The sequence below is a fragment of the Pelodiscus sinensis genome, chromosome 14 (assembly GCF_049634645.1).
Source record: "Pelodiscus sinensis isolate JC-2024 chromosome 14, ASM4963464v1, whole genome shotgun sequence".
Taxonomy (NCBI): Eukaryota; Metazoa; Chordata; order Testudines; family Trionychidae; genus Pelodiscus; species Pelodiscus sinensis.
Window position 1 is genome coordinate 27,019,670 of NC_134724.1, and position 23,732 is coordinate 27,043,401.

At 38.0% G+C, this 23,732-nt stretch overlaps 1 protein-coding gene across 2 annotated transcripts in view; it reads left to right on the forward strand.

The window, feature by feature from the left end:
* The window catches only part of UNC13C (unc-13 homolog C), a 437,647-nt gene that overhangs the window by 335,351 nt on the left and 78,564 nt on the right, over nt 1–23,732 (forward strand). For both annotated transcript variants that reach the window (XM_075897272.1, XM_075897271.1), the window contains one exon: nt 4,258–4,335. In XM_075897272.1, coding sequence (XP_075753387.1) covers nt 4,258–4,335 — 78 coding nt within the window. The remainder of the gene's footprint in view (nt 1–4,257; nt 4,336–23,732) is intronic.

Sequence of the window (23,732 nt, forward strand, 5' to 3'; positions counted from 1 at the left end):
CGTATGATGTGGAAAAATGATACCATCTACATGTTTTTTTAGTCTTTAAAGTGCTACCAGGCTATTTTTTGTTTGTTTTACCCCTAAATGTCCTCTAACAGTACAGTAAGCAGTGGAAGTATTGGTAATGCTGCTAGACAACATTGACCTCCCATGGTCCAGAAAATTCGTTCAGAACTGGTTTGGTCCGGACGATTCCGGACTAGAGAGGTTCAGCCTGTAGTGTGATGTAGTCATAAGTTTGCCCAGCAGGGCACTTTAATGGTTCAGTCAATGTAGATATAGATCTGCAAGTGGTTGTATGTCTTTACTCAAATTCCCCCCAACTCCTAGAGGAGCTAGTGAGCTGAAAAGACCTGGGGGCAGAGTATCTCCCTTTGATGTGGGAGTGAATGCATCCCCCCCCAGCACCTATGTCAGTCATCTAGCCTACCTGTTCCAGATGGGTGTTTATCTATAAGTTTGGTCCGATATGTTGCCATATAGGCACTTGCATTTTACATGTAGTGTGTACATGAATTAAAATTTGTAGTACTGAATGTACAGTTCATTTCAAATTAATCCTAGCATTAAATCTAATTAACTGTTTCTGAAATGAATGGACTCTGATACCTTGTTAGGTCATCAAAATCTGTTTCTGCTGCCGCTTAGTCTATCAATGGGATTTTTTTAAATTGTTGAAGTGACTGATTTCTGAAGCCATCCTGGAATGCTAATCTTTGCTAAGGCTTTGGATAAAATTAATCTCATTATGGCTTTGTAACAGACATATCAAGGATTACAACAAATGACTTTGTAGAAAGATAACTTATTTTTATTTAGAAATCATCTATTTGAAATTCATATTTCTGAGATTTCATTTGATCTAGTGATCTCAAGTTATACCAAAATGCCATCTTCTGTCTTTCATTTGATAAAAGAGATTTAAATAAACACTGTTTTATGATTGTAGCCAAGAGCAAAGTTATCAAATGTATTTTAGTTCCATTTTATTAATTCCATTCAATAAAATTGACAGGCAAACATTTCAAATAAACGACAGACTAAGCAGTACATTTTCTGTAGTATATATCTCTTTATTAAATGTATCTTATTTTCCCACAGCCTGTCACTGTTTATGAACATATTTCAGAGTTATTCATTGTCTATGCTATTCAGTTTTGTGTGTTGTATCTGACTCCTCTAAATTTCCCTTAAATCAAACTCTTAAGGTTTAACACATACAATAAGCTGAGAACTTTTATGAACCACAGATCTACTCCCACTGAAGTCAGTGCAAATGTCACCAGTGAATTAGCGGGTGCAGAATCTGAGGGGAAACTTTCAACTTGTCTCCTTAGGAACAATTCACCTGTTACTTGTTTTTGTACTTAGCTTCTCTCTTCCTGTATTGCCAGGAGCATTGGCATTTGTTTAGAACAGTGTTTCTCAACCGTTTTTTATAAACTACCTCCTTTAAATATATATATATTTAAAAGTACCCCCAGTACCTACAGTTTTCAGACACACACACATTTTTTCTACCATTTCAATACATTTGTTTAAACAACTTAATCGTAGCTGGGCGGGCGATGAAATTTTTGGGCATAAAAAGTACAAAAATAATAAATCGCTATAAAATTTAAAACAAAAAAATTCAGTTCTCTCCAAATTTCAGTTCTGTTGATGAACCCCCCCAGACTTCTCTTGAGTATCCCTAAGGGTACTCATACCACTGGTTGAGAAACACTGGTTTAGAAGAAATACACCTGCTTCAACTGCTTATTCCTCATCAGAAATCATAATCACCTGTTTTTGATGTCACAGATTGTTTCCAAAACTATCAGTAATGATACAACTAAGTGGTAGGAAACAATTATGCTTTTTCATGGAGAGAATGTCAGAAATGACCTACTAGGATGACCAGTGGCTCTCAAATATCCTCTTAAAAGAGAGAGACTCTGATGTGGGCAACTGCTCAGCCCGGAACATTCCCTGCAGCAGCTTTAGAGCTTGGTGGCCATGTATTTATAGCACATTAAAAACTCTAGATGTCTTACATGCATACAATATGACAGGTCCTTCCCCAAAGTGAACAATCAAGTGACATGAACCTGCAAATGCTTATTGCTAGCCATAGCGTTTATTACTATGAATAGTCCCCATTGAAGGCCTGTGGAATGGGAGTTCCGCAGTAATAGTCTGAAAAAGAAACAGGAACAAGCAGTAAGACAAACTATTATTTCTCTAATTTTTTTGAACCCTGCAGACTCATTGACTTCATAGTATTCTCATCCAATATCAAACATTCTTTTAATTATTTTAAAAATTTGATTATGTATATGCACACTACTGCTATACAATGATACATAGATCTGTGTATATATAATTCACATATACTACTAGGTATATTTGTATATTATTTAGTTGTGTATTTATCTTTTTCTATATATACTTATTATTAACTGCCCTCCTCTTCGTCCATAACCCTTTTTCCGAATACTCATTGCTTTTAATCCTGTCCTAACTTCCAATTCTAGTTGTTATAGAAGGGCTTAGATGATAATATCTCTTTGGCTTATTTTGTATTTGGGTTCAGTTCTCCGGTTTGCTCCACGAACAACAACTCTCCTGAATTGCAATCTGCAGATCTGCAGATTTGGTCATGGTTGAATATTTAGCAAAGAGCACGCAATGACGAAAGGTTCACTAACAAATTTTAGTTTCCATTCAACCATATGATCAGTGGTGCTCTTTTAAATCCTGGTGCACAAGTAACTGGCAGTTCTTGTATGACAGAGTTAGTGACCTGCTGTTTTGATGGGGCATGCTTCCCTATTGCAACAGATATAGCTCCCTGGACAAAAGACATCCATGAGTGTCAGTTAGAAAAACCATTTAACTAGGATATATATAAGCAAATTTGCTTCTAATGTTAATGTTTCACAGGAAATGTCATCAACCTTTTAAATACTGTTGTTTTGCTTATTCTTTTATGGAAACATCAACCACAATATTATCCTAACCTTAAGATATGACAGAGTCTATTATTGTGTGCACTGCCTAAAACAATGAGGCTATGTTCTTGGTTAGCCATAATAAACATGATTCGTGATAGAAAATAGCTTTATTCAAGGATTTGCTGGCTTTTTTCTAGAGGAACTAGTTGGGGGTGGGCGGGTGTTTTTGTCTGAAATGTAAATCAAGATGCCGCAAGTCACTGGTGCTGAGTGCCCTCTTTCATGAACTTTCCTATCCAATCCTTAAGGAGAAAGCACTCATATTAGATAGAGAAAGGAGCAGGACATAAGGGAGCTTCTTGTGGGCAGCAATGGGGAGGATGGCTAAATAGTTACATGAGCTCAAGTCACTTATTGAGGGGAAGAAGAGCACTCTCAGGACAATGTGCTAGAGTTTAGGATGAGTGATGAAAGGGTTTGCTAGATAAGAATCTTCTTTTTCTTCCCCTCCAGTTTCCTTTTTCTTTCTGACCCTGAGTTCCCTTAGATTTTACAGAGTAGAATGCTTAATTATTTACATGCTTTTCTAAACACTAAAGTCTACTCAAACCATGCTTTAGCCAACAGTGAGCTGCATCACCAACTAAAAGGGTTCTAAATGTAGATTGCTATTACCACTTCAATGCCCATCGTACTCTTGTGAGGTTTGAGAATAGTTGCATTAGAGAAATTTGTTTTGTGAAGGTTTGAATGCAGTGTGCAGAGGCACTGGCACAGTAATCCTGCCAAAACAGAATTATGTTATCATGATTGTTTTTTACATTACAAGGTAGTATATAAAGCCACACATACGGAGCCCCAGTAGTGGTACCTTTTTTGCATAATTCCAAATAATCTGCTTAATTTCATATCTATTTCTGACAATTGCTGTCTTTTGCAGTGTGATTCCCTTGTTCTTTGGCATACCATTTGAAAGACAGTAGCTTAAGTGAAAAGTCTGAATACAAAGGCATCTTTATGTGACTAATATTGCCTAGATTATTATTAAAGCGCTTTTAAAGTAATGCAAAATTGTTCATCTATGGAATCATTTAGAGATTGTTATAGAATTACCTGATTTACTCACATGCTAAGATTTCAAAGGTTAACTTCACAGTAGTATGTAAACTTACCAGATTGATTTCCAGAAAAAAACAAATAGATATTACACTCTTGGGTCACTTTATAAAGTTTCTTCCTTGTGGCCATTCTCAACTGTTGTGTTTCTGTTGGTTTGTATTTGAATGTTCATATAACACATACTGTACTTTATTTATAGCCCTGTATCTTGATGAACAATATCCAGCAGTTGCGAGTGCAGCTTGAGAAAATGTTTGAATCTATGGGAGGAAAAGAGGTAGGCGGTTTTAATTCCCTGCGTTCACTGTGCAGTTACTTAGAGATCATTAGCGGTATGTTCACAACCTCTCCACAGCCTTTGCTTCTGCTTGCCAAGAAAATCAAAATGTAAAAATAAGACATCTTACAGAGTCTGAAAAAATATAAGATCTTATTTAAAAGCAATGTCATGTGAGATCTATTTAATGCACTGGGAATGTCTGGGGAAACAAGTAATGCATTTTCATAGAAACATGCTAATGATCTGTAAAGTTCAACCAATATTAGATGTTTTATGTTGCATTCTATAGTGCAAGCTTGATTTTATTGTTTGTACTGGAATATATTTTGTTTTGTACCCGTCTGTTTTGTTTTCAAAATTCTGTAGAAAATGTGCCTTGTGTTTTGTCTGTAATGTGTCATGTCTTTGTCCAATGCCTTTGACTTGCAATCCACTGAACAGAAGAAAGAAGGAGAGCGATTCTTTTATGAGGTTTGTGATAGTAAGCATCTTTTATTATTCCTGACCATATTTCCTAAGGCTTTGAACCGTTTCCTCCTAATTTCCATGTTTGAATTTAATTATTCCCTATAATGCTAACTACTATGTTTTGGCACTCAGTTTACACTTTGCATTAAATCTTACAATATGCAAATAGTGTAAAATCTTCAAGAAATCACACGAAGCTTGTAAAATATATTTTTCCAGTACCTAAAGTCCCAATCTTGCAAATCTCTCAAATGAGCAATACTGATGCACTCAAGCAGCATGCCAGCAGTCATTCCTATTCAGCAAAGCAGTGAAGCATGTGCTTAACATTATAAGCATGTCTCTAAGTCCCATTGACTTTAATGGGACATAACCACATGCACAGGTGCTTTCGCGAATCAGGTCAGTAGGTAGTTCCCTTAAAGTAACTGATTACTCACATGAGTAACATTTACTGTCCTTGCATCCAGAACAGACCTGCCATTTGAAAAGTGTTGATGTTGCTAATCAAATGAATAGCAATGTATTCTTTTTCAAAGTGTTAGATCCACCAATACAAGAAACATTGTAAAGCCTGACCTGATTTTTATTAGATAGGATACCATGAAAAGGAAAGTCAGTGCCACCCCAGACCTTGGACAATTGTGAACAGTAAAAGTGAACATTTCAAAGGTTCTTTGCTTCTCATTCTATTGTTCTGAATGTTGTTTAGCTAAAAGAAAGGTCTAAAAACCTAAATCTAATTCTTAAAGAACACTCAGAAATTATGTACAATATAACAAACAAGTGCTTCTGACAGTCTTTTGTGCAACACGCAGGGATTTTTAAAAGCTTGGTATCTGAAAATTATGCTTTGCTGAAGTTTACCATACTAGGGCCAATGCAGTGTTTTGTGTGAAGGAACTTGACAGATATTATTGACATGATACATTGTGACATATCCCAAGCTATAGGTCAAATAATCAAGCTTCAAATAATGATTTGTTCCATGAAAATGAAGTTTCTTTTTAAAACTTGTTTTCTTCTTTGAATAACGAAGACCTTAAGATTTGGGTGAGGTACTCAAAATCTAATTGCCTTAGCAGTGACCACGTTATTGGCAATTACATGTATATAATTGGAATGAAATGCAGGTGTTTTAGCAATTTTCAGCTGTATATTAATACTTCATCTCTATAAGAACTGTATAAATCATAATATTTTAGGGAGCCAGTTTCAGAGTACCTCCCATGATACTGAAGTCAATGGGAATTAAGAAAACACAGCACCTTCTAAAATTAGGCCCAAAATATATGACTTGCCATTCATTCATTTCAGGGATCCTGCACAATGTTCTCTGTAACTTTTTCCAATCTATGTGCAGAATACCTTTTGTTATATGCACCGAGGTGTGTGCAGATGTGCCACACCAACAGAAACGTATGCTGCTAGCTAAGGGAGGCTGTAGGCACTCTGCTAAACAGCTGGGCAGCATTTGAATCTCTCCTGGGTGATCACCCAAGCACTCAGCTTCCAGGGAACACTGATCCTGCACCAAAATAATTTTCAAAAATGTTTGGATCCGATAAAATCAAAGTCAGTGCACAGCAGCAATGAAAAACTGATGTACTGGCTGTAATTGGGGGGCGGCACATCCAACATTTACAGAAAAGCTGCAGATTTGTCAGTTTTAGTATCTTTTTGTTAAATGGGTAGTAAAATGTAATCAACTCAGCTGTGTAAAAGTGGACAAATAGGGAGGGTGAATGTTCTGTTCCCACACAAGTACATCTCTAATATTCTTCTTAAAACAGCAGCCTTTTTATAGCCGTTACTAAGCCATATATAGAGATTTCTCTCTCTGTTTCAGGAGTGGGAATTGAAGAGCTGCAATATTATCATCAATGCTTTATTATAAAATGTGCTAAATGTGTACCAGCCAGATTTTTGAGAGAACATAAATCTACTGTGTGATATCTGAATTAATTTTGTTTAATTTGTGGATTGTTGCTTTATTATGCAGCTGTAGGTTAATTGTTCAGCTCCACGTTGACATTAAAAATCAGATGCACAGGTTGCCCTATTCACTCAGATGTTCATTATCAAGTATCATCTGCCTGATGATGCTCTCATAAGTAGCTATTAGTTATTAGCCAGGATGGGCAGGAATGGTGTCCCTAGCCTCTGTTTGTCAGGAATTGGGACTGAGCAACAGGGGAGGGATCACTTGATGATTGCCTGTTTTATTCATTTCCTCTGGGGCACCTGGCATTGGCCACTGTCAGAGGCCAGGATACTGGGCTAGATGGACCTTTGGTCTGACCCAGTAGTGCCATTCTTATGTTCTCCCCAGAGCATGGTAACTGCTTTCCAAACAAAACATGAGTTTAGTCACAGTCTCTGCCCTAAAGAAAAATCTAAGTGAACAAGTATCTTATAAAGGGGATAAGTATATAATCACTAGAATTACTGCAGATTTACAATGGTGTAATTACAATCTGAATCTAGTTCCTATTCTGATTTGACCCTCTGACCTAAATATGAAAAACTCCAAAGTCTCCTGAGTCATGCTGTTCTTCCTATAGTATTCATCTTGAAAACAAATATGCTCACAAAGTACATTCACCCACCTAAGAATGTTTATTTCCTATTACACTACTTTATATATGATTCATCCATTTTACTTGTGTTTGAATAGCACTAGTAAGATCATTACTCTGTAGAACTCCTCTGTTTCTGGTAGTGTTTCTAGTCTCAAACACCATAAAACACTGAACATCATCTGTGTAAATTATAAACCTCCCTCTCTATTACTTGAATATTAAGTTATATAGTAAATGAGAAATGAGGGTTGACACACTTAGAATTTAATTACTGGATTAATGCTCTCATAGCCTAGATAAGTAATTGAATAGAGCAGACATGTCAAGTTTAAATTTCGCTGCTGCTGCTAAATCTTATTTCCTTGATATTCAGCAAAGGATCTTCAAGCCCTGATTTGGACTAAAATGAGTTATCAACATGAATGTTATATCACAAAGTAAAACACAGACTAGTAGCAACAGAACATATATCAGACAGGAACATAACACATTTGTTGATGAAACATTAATCATCATTAGTCTTAGAGCTGTGGTGCTTTCATTATTAAAAGTAAATCACTTAGTCAAAGTTTTGGCTAATGAATTTATTTATTTATTTAAAATATTTTTACTCCGCCTCTCTATTTAAAATATTCAATGTGGCTTACACATTTTTTTACAACACAATGCAAATATATATAAAAAAAATTAAAATACGAGACCCCAGAGGGACATAAAACCTGCTAAAAATTTCTTGAGAAGAGGAACACACACATACAGACTCAAACACCTATAAAAGCAGGAGTAAAAAGGGCAACTTTAGCCTGATGCTGAAATAAGCGAATATCTCGAGGAAGAGACTTCCACCTACTAGGAGCAAAAGCTGAGAAGGCCCTGTTCCGCATATATGTTAATCTTATCTCCATAAGTGGGGGAACAGTGAGCAGAGCCTTCCCAGCTGACCTCAGTTCCCGGGCAGGTTCATATGGGAATTGACTGGAGGTTGCTCTTTTACTGGAACCTCTGTATATTTCAACTGAGATACCTACTGCATGCATGAAATAAACATGTTGACAGCCCTTAAAATATACTTGTATATGAAATAACACAAGACTACTTAATGTGGAAAAGAAGATAGCTTAAGTGTACATGAATAGTGTTACCAGGCCAGGGTGAGTGGGGCAGTTGCCTGGGTTGTAGAACTGTGCAGGTGGGGAACAATGGTTGGGGGCTCAAATATATTTACTTGCTCTGTAAATTAAAATGCCTACCTATGGCACTGAGTTTTAGACATATTTATTCTTTCATTTTAACATATTTTAATATAACCAGACAAATATCCCTTACTTGTTTTTTATTCAGTGCTTAATCGGGAAAATTTCCACTGAAGTAAACTAAAAACAAGACTAATAATGATTTGTCATTCTGTTGGATTCTTTCTTGCACCTATCCTGTAGTACCTTGAGTGAAGTGACTAACAACTGGCATATAGTGTTTACTAGCTATACAACTTATATTCTTCATTGATAAGAAGTGTGGATATGATCTGAAGTTCCACATATTCCAGGGGGTTCAGATTCCCTTTCCCAATTCAGGCTCATATCTGAAACATATTGAACATTTATAAGATGTGAGTCTTGGTTGGAGAGATGTTTCTATGTCTGTATTTCTCATATTTTGGGGTTGGTGTTGCCTCATCTGAAGTTTTAAAAAGTGCAACATCCTCATATTTGCTATGGAAATAAGAGTAAAACTAACCCTGTATAAAGAATTTGTGTCTGTTTTCAGTGGATAACTGAGTACTTGACCTTGAAGGGTAAGGACACAAGGGAAGTGAGATTTTTCTTTGCTTAAAATTGTAATAAAATGTTCAATGCCTAGCAAACACCTCTCCTGATTAGTTTGTAACCCTGGGGGAGGGGTCACAACCCTTCAGTTCAGAAGCACTGTTCTGAACTGCAGAAGTCAAATGGTACTTTGAGACTAGCACTGAAAGTTCTATGGACACAAGGGCCTTTTCCCCCGTTGGCAAGCACAAAATAGTGATCCATTCAGAAATGCTACAATTAACCTATTAAGTGCAGAAACTAGAATGCATGGTATTTACTGGACCCAGAGGATGAATTTTTATTAATGTAGATTCTTAAATTCTGCAGCTGAATAGGAGAAAATTAAAAAATTAAAGTTCTTACCACATTAAAAATTCTATTTTGGAAGTGTGTGGAAGTGATAAGTATTCATATACTGTAAAACACTTATACTCGGTAATTTAGTTTAAAACCAACATTTAGGAGATTTGCCTTTGGGGATTTCTTTTCTATTCATTGTGAGTGTGAGATGCAGTCCATGCTAAAGCCCACTCTGTGCCATCAGGCTCAGGTGACTAGCCTTTATCTTGGTGGCACTTACTCTGGCCCTTTGCATGAGATGAATTTCAACCCCTATGGATAAGTCTACACTGTAATTGAAGGTGTGATGGGTAGCTTGAATCTAACTGGCATTGCTAAAGCTGTGATGAAGTAGCACAGACCCTGTTGTGAGCTATGGGTGTGAGTATTGTACCCTGGGCTCCAGGCCGGCTTGAATAGCCCACATTGAAGCCTGTCGTGCTTGCATCTTTACTGCTGTTTTCAGACGTGTTGCCTAAAGCCAGCACAGGCATGCATACACTAGCCACTGTCACACCAGGATAGATGTACCCACAGGAGAATTCAGCTGCACAAATTGAAGTATATTACTCACACGTCATTTAGAGCTTTTAAAATGGCATCCCCCGAGGAGATGGGATGCACTGAAATCAATCCAGAATTGTCGCTTGTAATGAGAGTTGTTGTTATGGTGCCAACATTCAGACTGTCCAAATTCAATTTCCTAAACTCAATCATAGAGCCTTAAAATGGCCACTGCCTTGTAGGATCAATGCCAGTAAAATCCACTGTATGGTTGGTTGGTTGTTTTTGTTTTTTTAAATCATGTTTCCAGGACAGGTGGAAATTAAAAACTGTGTAGAATGAAACATTTTTGTTTATACTTCTACATAATATGATGTACTTTTCCCTACCTGTGACAGATTTCTCATGCTTGCCTTGCATGACTCCCTCTAAAATTACTAAGAGTTATGCTTACAAGAGAAGGCATGCAGGATTGGGCCTATATTGTATTAAGAGTGGAACACTAAGGTCTTTTGAATTTGTTTCATGCAAGAGTTTTAGTATGTTGACTGATGAGCATGTGTCCATAGTTTCTTACACTGGCTCTTACACTAGTTACCAAAGAAAGAAAAAGGCTTTACCAATGTAACTCTCAGAATCCAATAGTGTGCACATTTCCTGATCTAAATACTCGTGTGCATACAACCTAAGGAGAACAAGTGTGTTTGTTAGATGATCAAAATAGGGTTTTCTTTCATTGTTGCTTTTAAATCAAGTAACCTTCTAGAAGAGGAAAATATTTTCTCTAAGGCTGCGTCTAGACTGACAAGATTTTCCAAACAGGGTTCTCAGCCTGATAACAATCCAAATACTGAAGTAGGAGAGCAGAGAAGAAATGGCTGACAAAGCACTCCATATTCTCCATGCTGGCTTCTACCCGCACAAGCAAGCATACAAGCATTCAGATATCCCATGCAAGCACCATGGGCCCTTCTGCCTCCATTCATATATACTAGGAATCACATTGATTCCGCTGCCAAGGGACCATTTGCTAAGCCAGGAGAAAAGGAGAGCAGTTAGAATACGTCTTCTGAGTCAATAAGTGCAGTTATGGACTCAGTATCAGCAATGGAATAGGTGAGTGTGAATTTTTGGCACACTGGTTTGGCTTAGCATTTTCAATTCTGGCCAGAATTCTGTTTCACAAAAAAAGAGAGAGTAATGTCCTCTCAAGTTATTTAATCATTGTCTTCACTGTCTTCCCATTTAGGCTCATCTTCTCAGGCACTCATTAGAGAGGAAGATGCATTGCCTAAACAGGGAGGCTACGTCTAGACTGGCCCCAAATTCCAGAAAAGGGACGCAAAGCAGGTAAGTCAGCATAGGGAAATCCGCAGGGGATTTAAATACCCACCGCGGATTTAAATAAACATGTCCGCCGCTTTTTTCCCGGCTTGGGGTAAAGCCGGAAAAAAAGCGTCTAGACTTCAAAGTAGGAATAAGAGATCCTCTGGAATAGGGCTTTATTCCGGAGGATCGCGCCAGTCTAGATGCTTTTTTTCCGGCTTTTCCCCAAGCCGGAAAAAAAGCGGCGGACATGTTTATTTAAATCCGCGGGGGATATTTAAATCCCCCGCGGATTTCCCTATGCTGACTTACCTGCTTTGCATGACTTTTCCGGAATTTGGGGCCAGTCTAGACGTAGCCGGAATGTTTCCAAATTCACCTTTTCAAAAGTCATATGTTTATCTGCTCAAAGCAGGGTCTGTAAGAAAGCATCAGGATACATTCTCCGTTTATGTAGGCAAGGCAGGAAGGGAACAGCGATTTGGGCAGAAATGACTACAGCTGACTTTACATTTCCCACTACAGTAAATGGTTTTCACTTTCAGGATAGCAGGATTCTTTCATTGCTGAGTTTGCCTGGTTATATTTGCCTCAAGAGTTGTTTACCTAAATATACTGTGTTTCAAAAATTAGGGATGTAAGTGACTAGTCAACTTATCGGGTACTTGAGTCACCACTCAACTAGTTGCCTCTTCCCCACCACTTGCTGCCTCTATTAAAAGCAGTGGGGGAGGGAGGGAAGGAGTGGGGAGGGGAAGCTGGCTTAAAAGACAGTTCCCCTCTGCACCATCTGTCTGTGGGGGGGGCAGGGAAGGCAGAGGTACAGCGGGGGACTGGATGCAAGATGGGACTCAGCTTTCCCGGCTCACGCACAGTTCCAGATGCTGCACCTTTACTTTTAAAATGTGGTAAGAGCCTCCAGGCTCTTACTTTTAAAAAGGCAGAGTCACAGTTGGGTTCCATGCTGTGTCTCTGCCTCTTAAATGTCGTAAGGGCCAGAAGGCTCTTTCTACATTTAAAAGGAAGAGTCGTAGTGGGGTTAGCACCTGGCCCTGGGAGCTAATCCCACTGCAGCTCTGAAGTTTCCCCCCTTATCGACTAGTTGCAGTTTCTCCCTTTATCGATTAGCTGATTAAATGCAATTTAACAACCTTACTAAAAATCATATGTTTTGAAGAGCCATCTAGAACGCACCTTTTTTCCCGCACCCTTGAGTGATGTAGGTAGATCACCCTAAGATTTGGGTGTTGACATAGTTCAGACTCTAAAATAGAGAGTATAATTAATTCTAGCCCAGACTGTGAACAGAGAGAATTGAGATACAATTGATCTCTCTTAGGGATGTGTACACTGGGGAGTTATTTTGCAATAACTCCCTTTATTTCAAAATAATAACAAGGCGAACGTCCACACTACCAAGCCTGTTATTTTGAAATAATGGGATTATTTTGAAATAATAACTCCTGCTTGTGAAGAGAAATAAGGTTATTTTGAAATAGTTATTTGGGGAGTTATTTTGAAATAACCTGGTAGTGTAGACATAGCTTAGAGAGAAGGAAGACACATGATTCCAAAGAGTCATCCTCTTCTCTGTGGGACCCCACATAATTCCCTCCAGTAGAACTGCTCTAGTGTTAGGGTCAATATGGAAGGAAATGGAACAAGAGATCAGTCATCATCCACAACACAAAACCATACAGCGTCCATATTTTTTAAAGAGGCGTTAACTCACCCGGATTACCCTCGGGGATGGGAAGGTAGTACAGATATGTCAGCTCCTCCTTTTCCCCTCCCTGATTCTAAAGTTATTAGGCCTTGCTTCAGATCCTGTTTAGCCTCTTGTTGCCCCTTAAAATGCCTCTCACTTTCTCCTAGGCTTCTTACAGGAGTGGTAACTGTGTCCCTCTAACTTTTATTGTTTTCCCTTGGGATGTTTAAGATTTTTGAATGGAGCTACATCCAAGTATAGTGGAAAGCAGGCTATGGAGGTTCCCCTGGGAGACAGAATACACAGACCCAATAAGAGGAAAGATGAAACCACTACAGCAGTGGTGCATAAAGTGCTTAAATAGGAGACCCTGGCTTCCATCTACTGAGATAACAGCATTTAGGAACTTAGCAGGTTTAATTATTGAGACCTTTGGGCAATACTGCACTTACAACTAACAACTACGTTCATCCCGACAGTAGATTATTAGTTGCTCATTCATCAAGTACTGTAGTTGTGGTTGCTTTGCTACTGGAATTTTTTTCCTTGGGTAAAAAGCTTATTTAAATGGTAATGTAGTTAAACATTCAAAGCTAGACAGTGAAAGGGAACTAACCATTACTAGGCATAGCTACATTTTAGGAAAAGTTAGGCTGATTTATTTCCATGCGCAGAAGTTGTTAGATAAATGTTACTGATGCATTTCACATCTTATAAATGGCCAAGTCATTCTCATTGTCTGTAACTTAAACACATGCTAGGCAATCCATTCAGACTTAACATTATGAGATTAATATTCTTCATCACTGAAGAACTAATGAAATAGTGCCACTGCAAGAGCCAATACAAAATTCGAGATACTGAGAGGGGAGAGGATTTTTAGTATCTGTTTAAAGTGTTTTTCATGAGACCTACTCTGCCTAAAAGACTAATTATTAGCTTGGATAAAGGAACAGTTTAGTAGAGATCCCACATGCTCACCCCATCTGTTAATGTATTAGAGATTATAAAATCACTGCAACCTCCTACAGGTTCTCTAGCAAAATCAGGGAAGACCAAATTTAACATTCCTGTTTCTAAAATAAAATATAAGTAATTACAAAATACATTAAACAGTTCTGTCCTCCATATACTGTAAAGAAGGGTACCAGCCTATTTTTATAAAATCCTTTGCAGGTTACCTTTAAGTCCTCTATTAAGGTCTTAAATTAAGCCTTGGGGTGAATTTTAGATCAACACCTTGTTCAGTTTAGGGAGTTTACCCAGAGAAAGGAAAGAATAGAGAACTCAAGATTTTGCCCTCAGTGATGAAATGAAGCATGAAACATTTCACCTTCAAAGCCCATGTTCAGTATTACATTTTCCTGTCAAGTTAATTTCCTGTAGGAAAGTGCTTTTATGTTCCATTTTTTTCCTTTTCAAAATGCCACTAAAATTCAACTGGAATTCTGAATCCCCTATTTGTTCCAAGAATAAACTCTACTTGCCAGTTTGCCTTATTAAAATAGTACATACAAAGAAACGCAACAGGCAATGAAACCTGTTGATAGTTTCCAATGAGGGTGAAAAGAGTTTCTCATTGAGCACATGGAAGGTGCAACAGTTTAAAAAAAAAAAGGCAACAGAAAACAAAATCTTATATTGGTTAAAGCAAAAATAAATGTATACAAAATTGAAAGCTATAAATCTCTTCAAGTGTACATCATTAAAGGGTGTTCAATCATTTTGCATGTCAAACGGTGTGGTGAAAACTCTGTAATAAAACAGGATTGCAGCATTCAAAGCAGGGCTCTTGAGAATAACAGGGCAGGGAGCTCCATAAACAGAGGGAAAAAATAGGCACTCAGCTACTATCCATTAGCATAAAATTGTCAGAACAATATGCATATCTGTATGGCAGAAATACAAATTAGCCCACTGAGAGAAGGGTACTAGGGGAGAAAATAGACATTCCACAGTCAACATAAGACTAATCTGTCAGGGACAAAAAGGGGTAGGAGGATGGGAACTGAAGTGCAGCTTTTCATCAATACAGTAAACAAATATAAGAAACATGTGTAGGAAAGTTTGTTTTAGCACCTTGTGACATGACCCAGGTATACTTTGCATTGTTAGATAGCTGGGTATCCTCCATTCTCCAAGATGGGGTAGTCTTCACTGCTTCATGGTCTCCTCCTGGTCTACTTACACACGGCCTCCAGCATGTCAATTACCCCTAGCTACACTGCAAGCCAATCTGCCTACCATCTTTGTGTTACACTGCAAGGCCAGACTTTTCTCCCAGAAGTTTGTGACTTGTACTGCACAAACCTTGCATGTAGAATAGTGATAGAAATGTAGCCGTGTTAGTCTGGGGTAGTTGAAGCAAAATGCAGGACAATGTAGCACTTTAAAGACTAACAAGATGGTTTATTAGATGATGAGCTTTCGTGGGCCAGACCCACTTCCTCAGATCAAATAGTGGAAGAAAGTAGTCACAAGGTCTTTGTAGCAGAATGCAGGTGGTTAAGTCATTGAGAGAGTGTCCTTTCTGGTTAAAATGGCAAGAAACTGTTTTCTCATGTGCCGAAAGTGTCCGTCTGCTATGTACATTGGACAAACATCTCAGACACTTCGCCAAAGGATTAATGCCCACAAAACAGATATCAGACAAGATCACAAAGAGAAAACAGTTTCTTGCCATTTTAACCAGAAAGGACACTCTCTCAATGACTTAACCACCTGCATTCTGCTACAAAGACCTTTTACATCTGCACTTGAAAGGGAATCCTCTGAACTGTCATTCATGTTAAAATTCGACACTTTCCAACAAGGACTTAACAAACATTTGAACTATCTCACCCATTACCAAGATAGTTTCCCCAATTATCACCTCTAATACCATTAACTCACAAACATCCCACTCTCCCTACCTCTAATATCATCAATTCACAGACACTTACCTTCCTTCCTTCCCCCCCCCCCCCCCCCCCCGCATCCTCCTCCTGTTCTGCAATGTGATTTGTCCTTTTCATATTTGTTCATTTTTTTTAATTGTATCCTTTGGTATATATGGTTGTGACTACTTTCTTCCACTATTTGATCTGAGGAAGTGGGTCTGGCCCACGAAAGCTCATCATCTAATAAACCATCTTGTTAGTCTTTAAAGTGCTACATTGTCCTGCATTTTGCTGCACAAACCTTGTTATCTCAAATAGAGTTTCCCAAACATTTCACCCCCATTTCACCAAATGCACTGTCTTAGATAAAAACAATAAAACAACTTTATTAACTACAGAGTATAAGTGACTACAGGTAATGAGGCATTCAATCAGAATTGGTTACAAAGAAATAAAAGGAAAACGCAAGTCAATACCTAATTTAACAAGCTAAGTGTATTTAAAGCAAAAAGGTTTCTCCCACCACATGCTAACAGCTAGATTTTTTTTTTCAGTCAAGATCCTTCTCCCAGTTAAATTATGCTTCTTTTGTTTTTCATGCCATAAGTAGAGATAAGGGGTTAGAGATGATTTAGGGTCTCTGTTCCTTAGTTTTTTCTCTTCCTTCTCTTTGAGATTCACTTCCAGCTGGGATTCAGGCAACAGCAAGTCTGTTTGAATAGGAAATTCCAGCTGTTCCATTGCCAAAATTTAATTTTTTTGCTCGCATCATCTTCCTTCCAAAGAATGGCCATTTTAACCAGCTACCACTTAAGCAGGTGATATTCCTTTAGATTTTGTTGACACCTGGCTGAGGTGCTAACTAATCTTTTGTCTCTGGAGCACTGGTTTGAAGCTGTTTCTCCAACTTGGAACATGTATGATACAATAGAATCTTTTAATTTTAAATACAATGTTTTGTGCATATTTTACCAGGACATTAATGTTCCGCAGATTATGAATTTTCAATTATAATTCTCAAGGCATACTTTGTAAAAAAAAAATGTATCATAATCTTGTAAAAGTGGTGAACATAAGGATATGGACTGTCACACATCCTGCAGTTTCTTGTGCAAAATCTAGGAAACATACAGTTGTCAAGGTTTTCTCTTGACTAGCATAAGTTGAGTGAGGCTCAATTTCAGATGAGAGGCAAACTGAGTGAGTCAAAAGCAGCCAGGCAGAATTTACAGGGTCTTTGATACATGTTGAAGCTTTAGATATTTTAAAACTTTTTAGCAGTCTTAGGCAGCTGGCATCTTGAAATCAAATGAAAATACAAAAATATTTCTTAATATTTTTCAATTCTACAAATGTATCTTTATTTAACATTCCAAAGTAGTCCAACCACTAATGATATGTTTAATAATCTTGAATTAATGGTACTTTCGTGAAATGTGACAACAATTTTTAAGTCACTGTGTTCTGTTTTGGGTAAAAAATAACTGTATTATTTAAGAAGGCTCTAATGAGGTTGAAATATTTATCAAGATGGAAATTTTACGCAAATTAAGAATTGATAGAAAAAATGTTTGAAGTTAACTGTTAACAACCATTCCCATTGCTGATACAAAATATGCTCTGGTAATGAGGTAAGGAACCTTAACAATTAATCAGATTATAGATTTCTTTCAGGATCCAACCCACATGCTGCACTGAACTGTGAATGGAACCGAACAAGTTGGGGAATGAATGGATCATACACTCATAGTCCATTTTTAAAATGGATTTGAAAAGTTAGGGGCCACTGGTCATTTTGTTTTCTCTCTATGACAATCTGATCTGCCAATAATTCACTACTTTTTCATAAAAAGGCTAGTCATTTGACTTCATTTTCATCTCCACCAAACTATCAACAGCACATCAGATCAGACTTCCCACTTCCTCCTCTGGTGAAAAAAAACCTATACCAGTCACTTGATTTTTGGATGCTTTTTTCTTCTTATGCAATACCCTCTGAATGTGGTGGATGTTCTCAAAAGGTTTTGGTGTTATAATCCGTCTGCATTCAAACTTATACATTTCAGAGCTGCTCAGGATACAGTCACTCCCCATTCACTTCAGTGTTTAGTTCCGATCATTTTCTTACACTCTGTTTGAACTCAAAGGAGGATGATACCAGCAGTAAAAAAAGTTATTCCAGAAAAGACCTTGACCCTTGAAATCAATCATTTGATAGAAGATGAAGTCTACACAAATTGGAAAGTGTAGGAGTCAGTCTTCTTAAAATGTTAGTACTTGTAACCTTAGTACGAGAAAAGCTAGTATGGGTTTTATAAAACTCTTCTCTCCAAATTCTTATCCTGAACCATTCCTGTAGTATCTTTATGTCTTAGGCCAGGTCAGCTTACAGTATGCAATTCCAGCTATATAAATAATGTAGCTAGACTTGTTACACCTAGGTCTTAACAAGGAGACTAATTACCTTACCCATTACAAAGATAGCTTCCCCAATTATCACCTCTAATATCATTAGCTCACAGACATTTACCCCTCTCCCCCTTCTGTTCTGAAATTTGATTTGTCCTTTTCATATGTGTTCATTTTTTTTGATTGTATCCTTTGGCATATATGGTTGTGCCAATTTTCTTCCACAATTTGATCTGAGGAAGTGGATCTGACCCACGAAAGCTCATCACCTAATAAACCATCTTGTTAGTCTTTAAAGTGCTACATAGTCCTGTTTTTTGTCCTTGCGAGGAGTAGGAGTTCTGGTGTCGATGGCACCCTCAGCATTTGATTTAGCAGGTCTTTCCTAGACACACTAAATCCAATGCCAGAACATCGACGGCTGCAGCATCAATCTTCTCTGTAGTCTGGATATATCCTGAGCATTTATATGGTCTGCAACAACAGTATATGTGGGCAAAGAAATTGCCTGATCGGTTACTGCTCCATTAGGAGTCAGTGTGGCCTAATGTATAGAAGAGTATACTAGGGCTAAGAAAACCTGGGTTCCATTCTCAGCTCTGCCACTTAACTACTGTTACTTTAGGTAAGTCACTTCATCTTTCCATGCCTAAAATGAGGATGAGTCACCTTCTTTGTAAAGTGCTTTGATATTGACTGATGAAAATTGCTGTATGAGAAGTAGGCATTAGTATTGCATTGCACAGAGTATTCTCTAATGCCAGGCCAGCACAAGCCTTGCAGCTTCTCAGTGCTATGAATTCAGAACACTCTGGCATTGCTATAGTACATTCCCTACATAAAAGCTTCCCTAAACTACAGCAAACTTTACATACCACAGATCAATACAACTTGTTGAAAGTACTGGCAAACTGACAGAACTTTTATAAGTGCAAGCACTTGTTTGTGAGATTGTTGTGATTTTATATTGGAAGGCTTGTGCCACTGTAACAAATGTAGCTGCAAGCTTGAGTGTTTTAAAACAGTTAAGAAATGACAGATATGCACTGTAATTGCTTCCCATTTCCACTTAATGTTATTATTTGTTACTTGGCTTTCTTAGTAATGCATTGGAATGTTGCATGTCAACCTCTGCTTTGCATGTTAACAAACTAATGGATTGACATAGCCATACAATAAAAATGGCCTGATGTATTGTTTTACTTGGACTGCTGCACACAGCTTCCTCAGTGCAAAACTTCTCAAAGGCCATCTTAGACAGCCACTGAATCATCTCTGTGCGTAGGAGGGTCCTTGGAACCATAGCATATGTCTGTGTAGCAAAGAAAAATCAATGGTTGGCTCATGCTCACTGGACTTGGGCTCACAGGATGCGGGGCTGTTTCATCGCTATGTAGACTGCTGGAGCCTAAGCTCTGGGGCCTTCATATCCTGCATGGTCTGAGAGCCCTGGTTTCATCCCAAGCCCAGAAATCTAAACAGCAATGAAGCAGCCTCAGAACTCATGTCTTGCAAGCCCAAGTCAGCTGGCACAAGCCAACCACAGGTTTTCTTGGCTGTATAGACTAACCCATAGAAGTTGTTTAGCCACCTACTCTCCCCAGAGACCACAATGATAGGCATGAAAAGGCTAATGCAACTTGGCACATTCCTGGCTTCATTACCATAGCAAATTTTGTATCAGCAATGGGAATGGATGTTAACAGTTAACTTCAAACACTTTTTTCCTACCAAATATTAATTTGAATAAGATTTGTATACACATTTCTACCTCATTAGCTTCGTCCTAAATAACACAGTTATTTTTAACCCAAAACAGAACTAAGTTACTTACAATTTGTTGGCACATTTCATTTTTTGGTATATCTCTGTTGTCTGAAGGCTGCTCTAATTTATGTTGGGAACCTGGCTGGCATTCAAAAAGCCTGAGACAGAGAGAGAGAGAGAGAGAGAGAGAGAGAGAGAAGTATACATCTTAGCTACATCCCAAATTATTGTTTAGTCTCATGGAGTATTTGCTTTCATTAAACCTAAATAACTGTATTGTGCCTCCAAGTTTTGTAATCCTTAGCTCATTGAACTGCCTATAGATGTATAACATATCCAGACAAGAAGAATATCTCTTCATATTCCACTCCTTTGATTGGCATTGCATTCATATGCAGTAGACTTCCGATAATCTGGAACCTATGGGACTTAGGTGGTGCCGGATTATCAGATATGACAGACTATCAGGAGGTACTATAAGCAGGTTATATATATACTGTATACATTATATACTGTATATAAAGTGTTCTTAACCCTTTTTATTGTACATACTGTATACAGTATATTGTAATGTTTTAGTTTTTTTAAGCCTTTTTTACCCTTTTTGCTCAGTTCAGCTGCTGCCGCTGTTACCTTGTGACTCTTTTTTTGCCGAAGCTCGTTCACTAGGCTCTTGCCATTTTGATGACGGACTATCAGGAGTGCTGGACTATTGGATGCCGGACTATTGGAGTTTTACTGTACATAGACTGAGAGTATGCAGAAACCTGGATTTTCTGTCTGTGGACCTCCAGTTTTGCACACACAAATTTATTCTTATACTTTGAAAGCACAAACATCTGCTAAGAATTTTAAAGTATGGCTGGGAAAAACAAACTAATCTCATTAAATAATTTATACTGGAAATCAATAGTAGAATTGGTTGAGTAATGCAAAGAATTTTTTGACTAGTTGCTCAATATATAGAAATAAACTTGATCACTTTTTGCAAACATTTGAGAGATGGCTTTATATCCATGGAAAAAAGATTTTAAGCATTTAAATATTCATATATAACAAATATTAAATTGTACATATGAGCATTTACATTGCATGTGGCATATTTTATAAGAAACAGCATATTCTAGGTGGGCAGGGTTTTCAGAACACCTTACCAGAGTTCTAACATGCAAAGAGTAAGTTAGAGAATCATCTTATCCACTTATCCACTCTTTGCAGCTAATGATTTTGCTGGTGCAAATGCTAACTTTGACTCTGTACAGCTCTTAGGATATGTCTACACTAGCCCCCTAGTTCGAACTGGAATGAGATTTAACAGGTACTTTGAACTAGGGCTTTATTTCGAACTACCGGGTCCCTGCTGCGTGTAGACGTGGGCAGTTAGTCCGGACTTGTAAATCTCAAAAATGGCGACCAGCCAGGAAGATGCAAATCAAGCGCGGGATATTTAAATCCCGGGCTTGATTTGCAACTTCGAATGCCTACATTAGCCTCCCTAGTTTGAACTAGGGGGCTAGTGTAGACATACCATTAGTAAGTAGGCTAAGATCTGTACAGATAGGGGGCTAGTGTAGCCATACCCTTAGTAAGTAGGCTAAGATCTGTACAGAGTCTAAGGTGAAAGATCATTAAGGAAAAAATTTGCATCATCAGTAAAAGTGTTGTACTGTAGGGAAACATCAACAAGAAGAGGAAAGGTAAAAGATCTCTCTGAACCATCCACTGAAAAAAAACAGAGCCACATGAATGAGTTTCTCAGTTGATTTAAAAAATTTTGAGATTGGTCCAAGCCATAACGTTTGAGTCCAAGCTACCTCATCCAAACTTCTGGTTCAATCTATTCCAGATGGAGGGCCAACTGCAAAGTTTGGATATGGGTTCAGTTGAACTTCTGCAAGCTTCAGAGATGCTTACTTCCACGGTTTTGGTTTGAGCTCTCAAACTTCTTCATTGCTCACATTCCTCAGCTGTATCGTCACATTGATACCATTTGCACATTGCTCAACTTTAAGCACATAAGTAGTTCCTCCCAGGTCCTACTCAATGGGACTGCTCATGGCCTATATAGTAATCCCATTCTTTCAATATTTTAGATTTTTGCTAAAAAAAATTAGATTCTTTCTGACATTCTAAGCTTCTAAAAATACATGCAGTGATAAATTCATGGTTGATAGGCTTTGAGGCACCTGATCTTTTGGTTAACACACAAGACAAAGAGTCAGCAAATCTAGTATCTGTCTCTCCTCTGTCACTGATGCTTTGTGTGGCCTTGGTTAAGTCACCTAACGGCACAGTACCATAGGTTCCCCAACTCTAAAATGCACATAATAATGCTTATCTGTTTTACAAAGGTGTTCTGAAGCTCTCAGGAGCTAGAGTAATGAACCTGTTCATACATAAAACAAAAAATAAATGCAAATACAGACAAACGTGATAACGTATTTCCTCCAAATGCAAAATTTCCTTTGAAATCATTGGGACTCCTGTATATGGAATTACTGCAGGTCTGGGTGTAAAATATGACAGTTATCACTAAAGACTACTCAATCACATTCTAATGAAGATGAACTGAAGAGAAAGTCAGTTACCAATTCATATTTAAAATAAATAACCTGAAATTCTTTTAATCAGTCATATCTTAAGATGGTCACAAACTATTTTTTCTAAATTCCAAAATTCAAGAAGACAAAAACGTAGAGGTTTTTTTATTTCAAGATTTTATTTGAATTGATTTCTGATAGACATTTGAAAAAGAATGCATTACAGGTAAAATGTCTATGCAAGGATCCCCTAGCCCTGTACCTGAGAAGAGATGTAACATTAATTCTTTCTCCTGCTCTTCCATTTCTTCCTATGGTGAGAAAGAGCCTATATCAGAGATACAGCAGCCATTTTCCCCAGTTCCTTATAGATCAATTTACCACAGGATTGTATTGCACTATGCTTGAGAGAAAGCTATTTTGGGCAGTGTGTGTCTTAGCGGCTTTAAGGAATACAAAGGTTAATAGATTTCCCCTCCCTTTTGACCTATCGGGGCTCTTCAAATGATCATCTTCATTGCCAGACGGTCTAAGCCACATTGCATTAATGGAAAATTGTGGAAACACCTTCCATGTAAATTTTAAAATTGCCACCTACGAAAGCTTATGTACAAAAATAAAAATCAATTGGTTATAAAAATACACAAATTGACTTTTTCATACATAAGCCCTAGCATGTACCACCTGTGCTGAGGTGATTTCTGAAATTCTCATAATCTTGTGAACTGTTAACACTTTCTATACCAATCCCATTGTACCCTTAATTATATTCTTTTTGCCATCTTATAAGGTAATTTTTATTTCACTTGAACAAGTTATTTTGCACTGTTAGTGCTACAGGTTGGACCTCTCTGGTCTTGCACCCTCAGGACTTGAATGGATTTGATGAGGGAATTTTCTGGACCAGGGGAGTTCCCCTGCTACCAGCCTGCCTCCCCTCCCCACTGTCAGCCCTAGCTACCATCCTCCAGTGGGCTGCCATGCTGCTGCAGCCCTGGCAGCCTGGACTGTTGCATCCCAGGCCCCGCGACTGGGGCTGCTGCAGCTACTGTGGTTGCCATGTC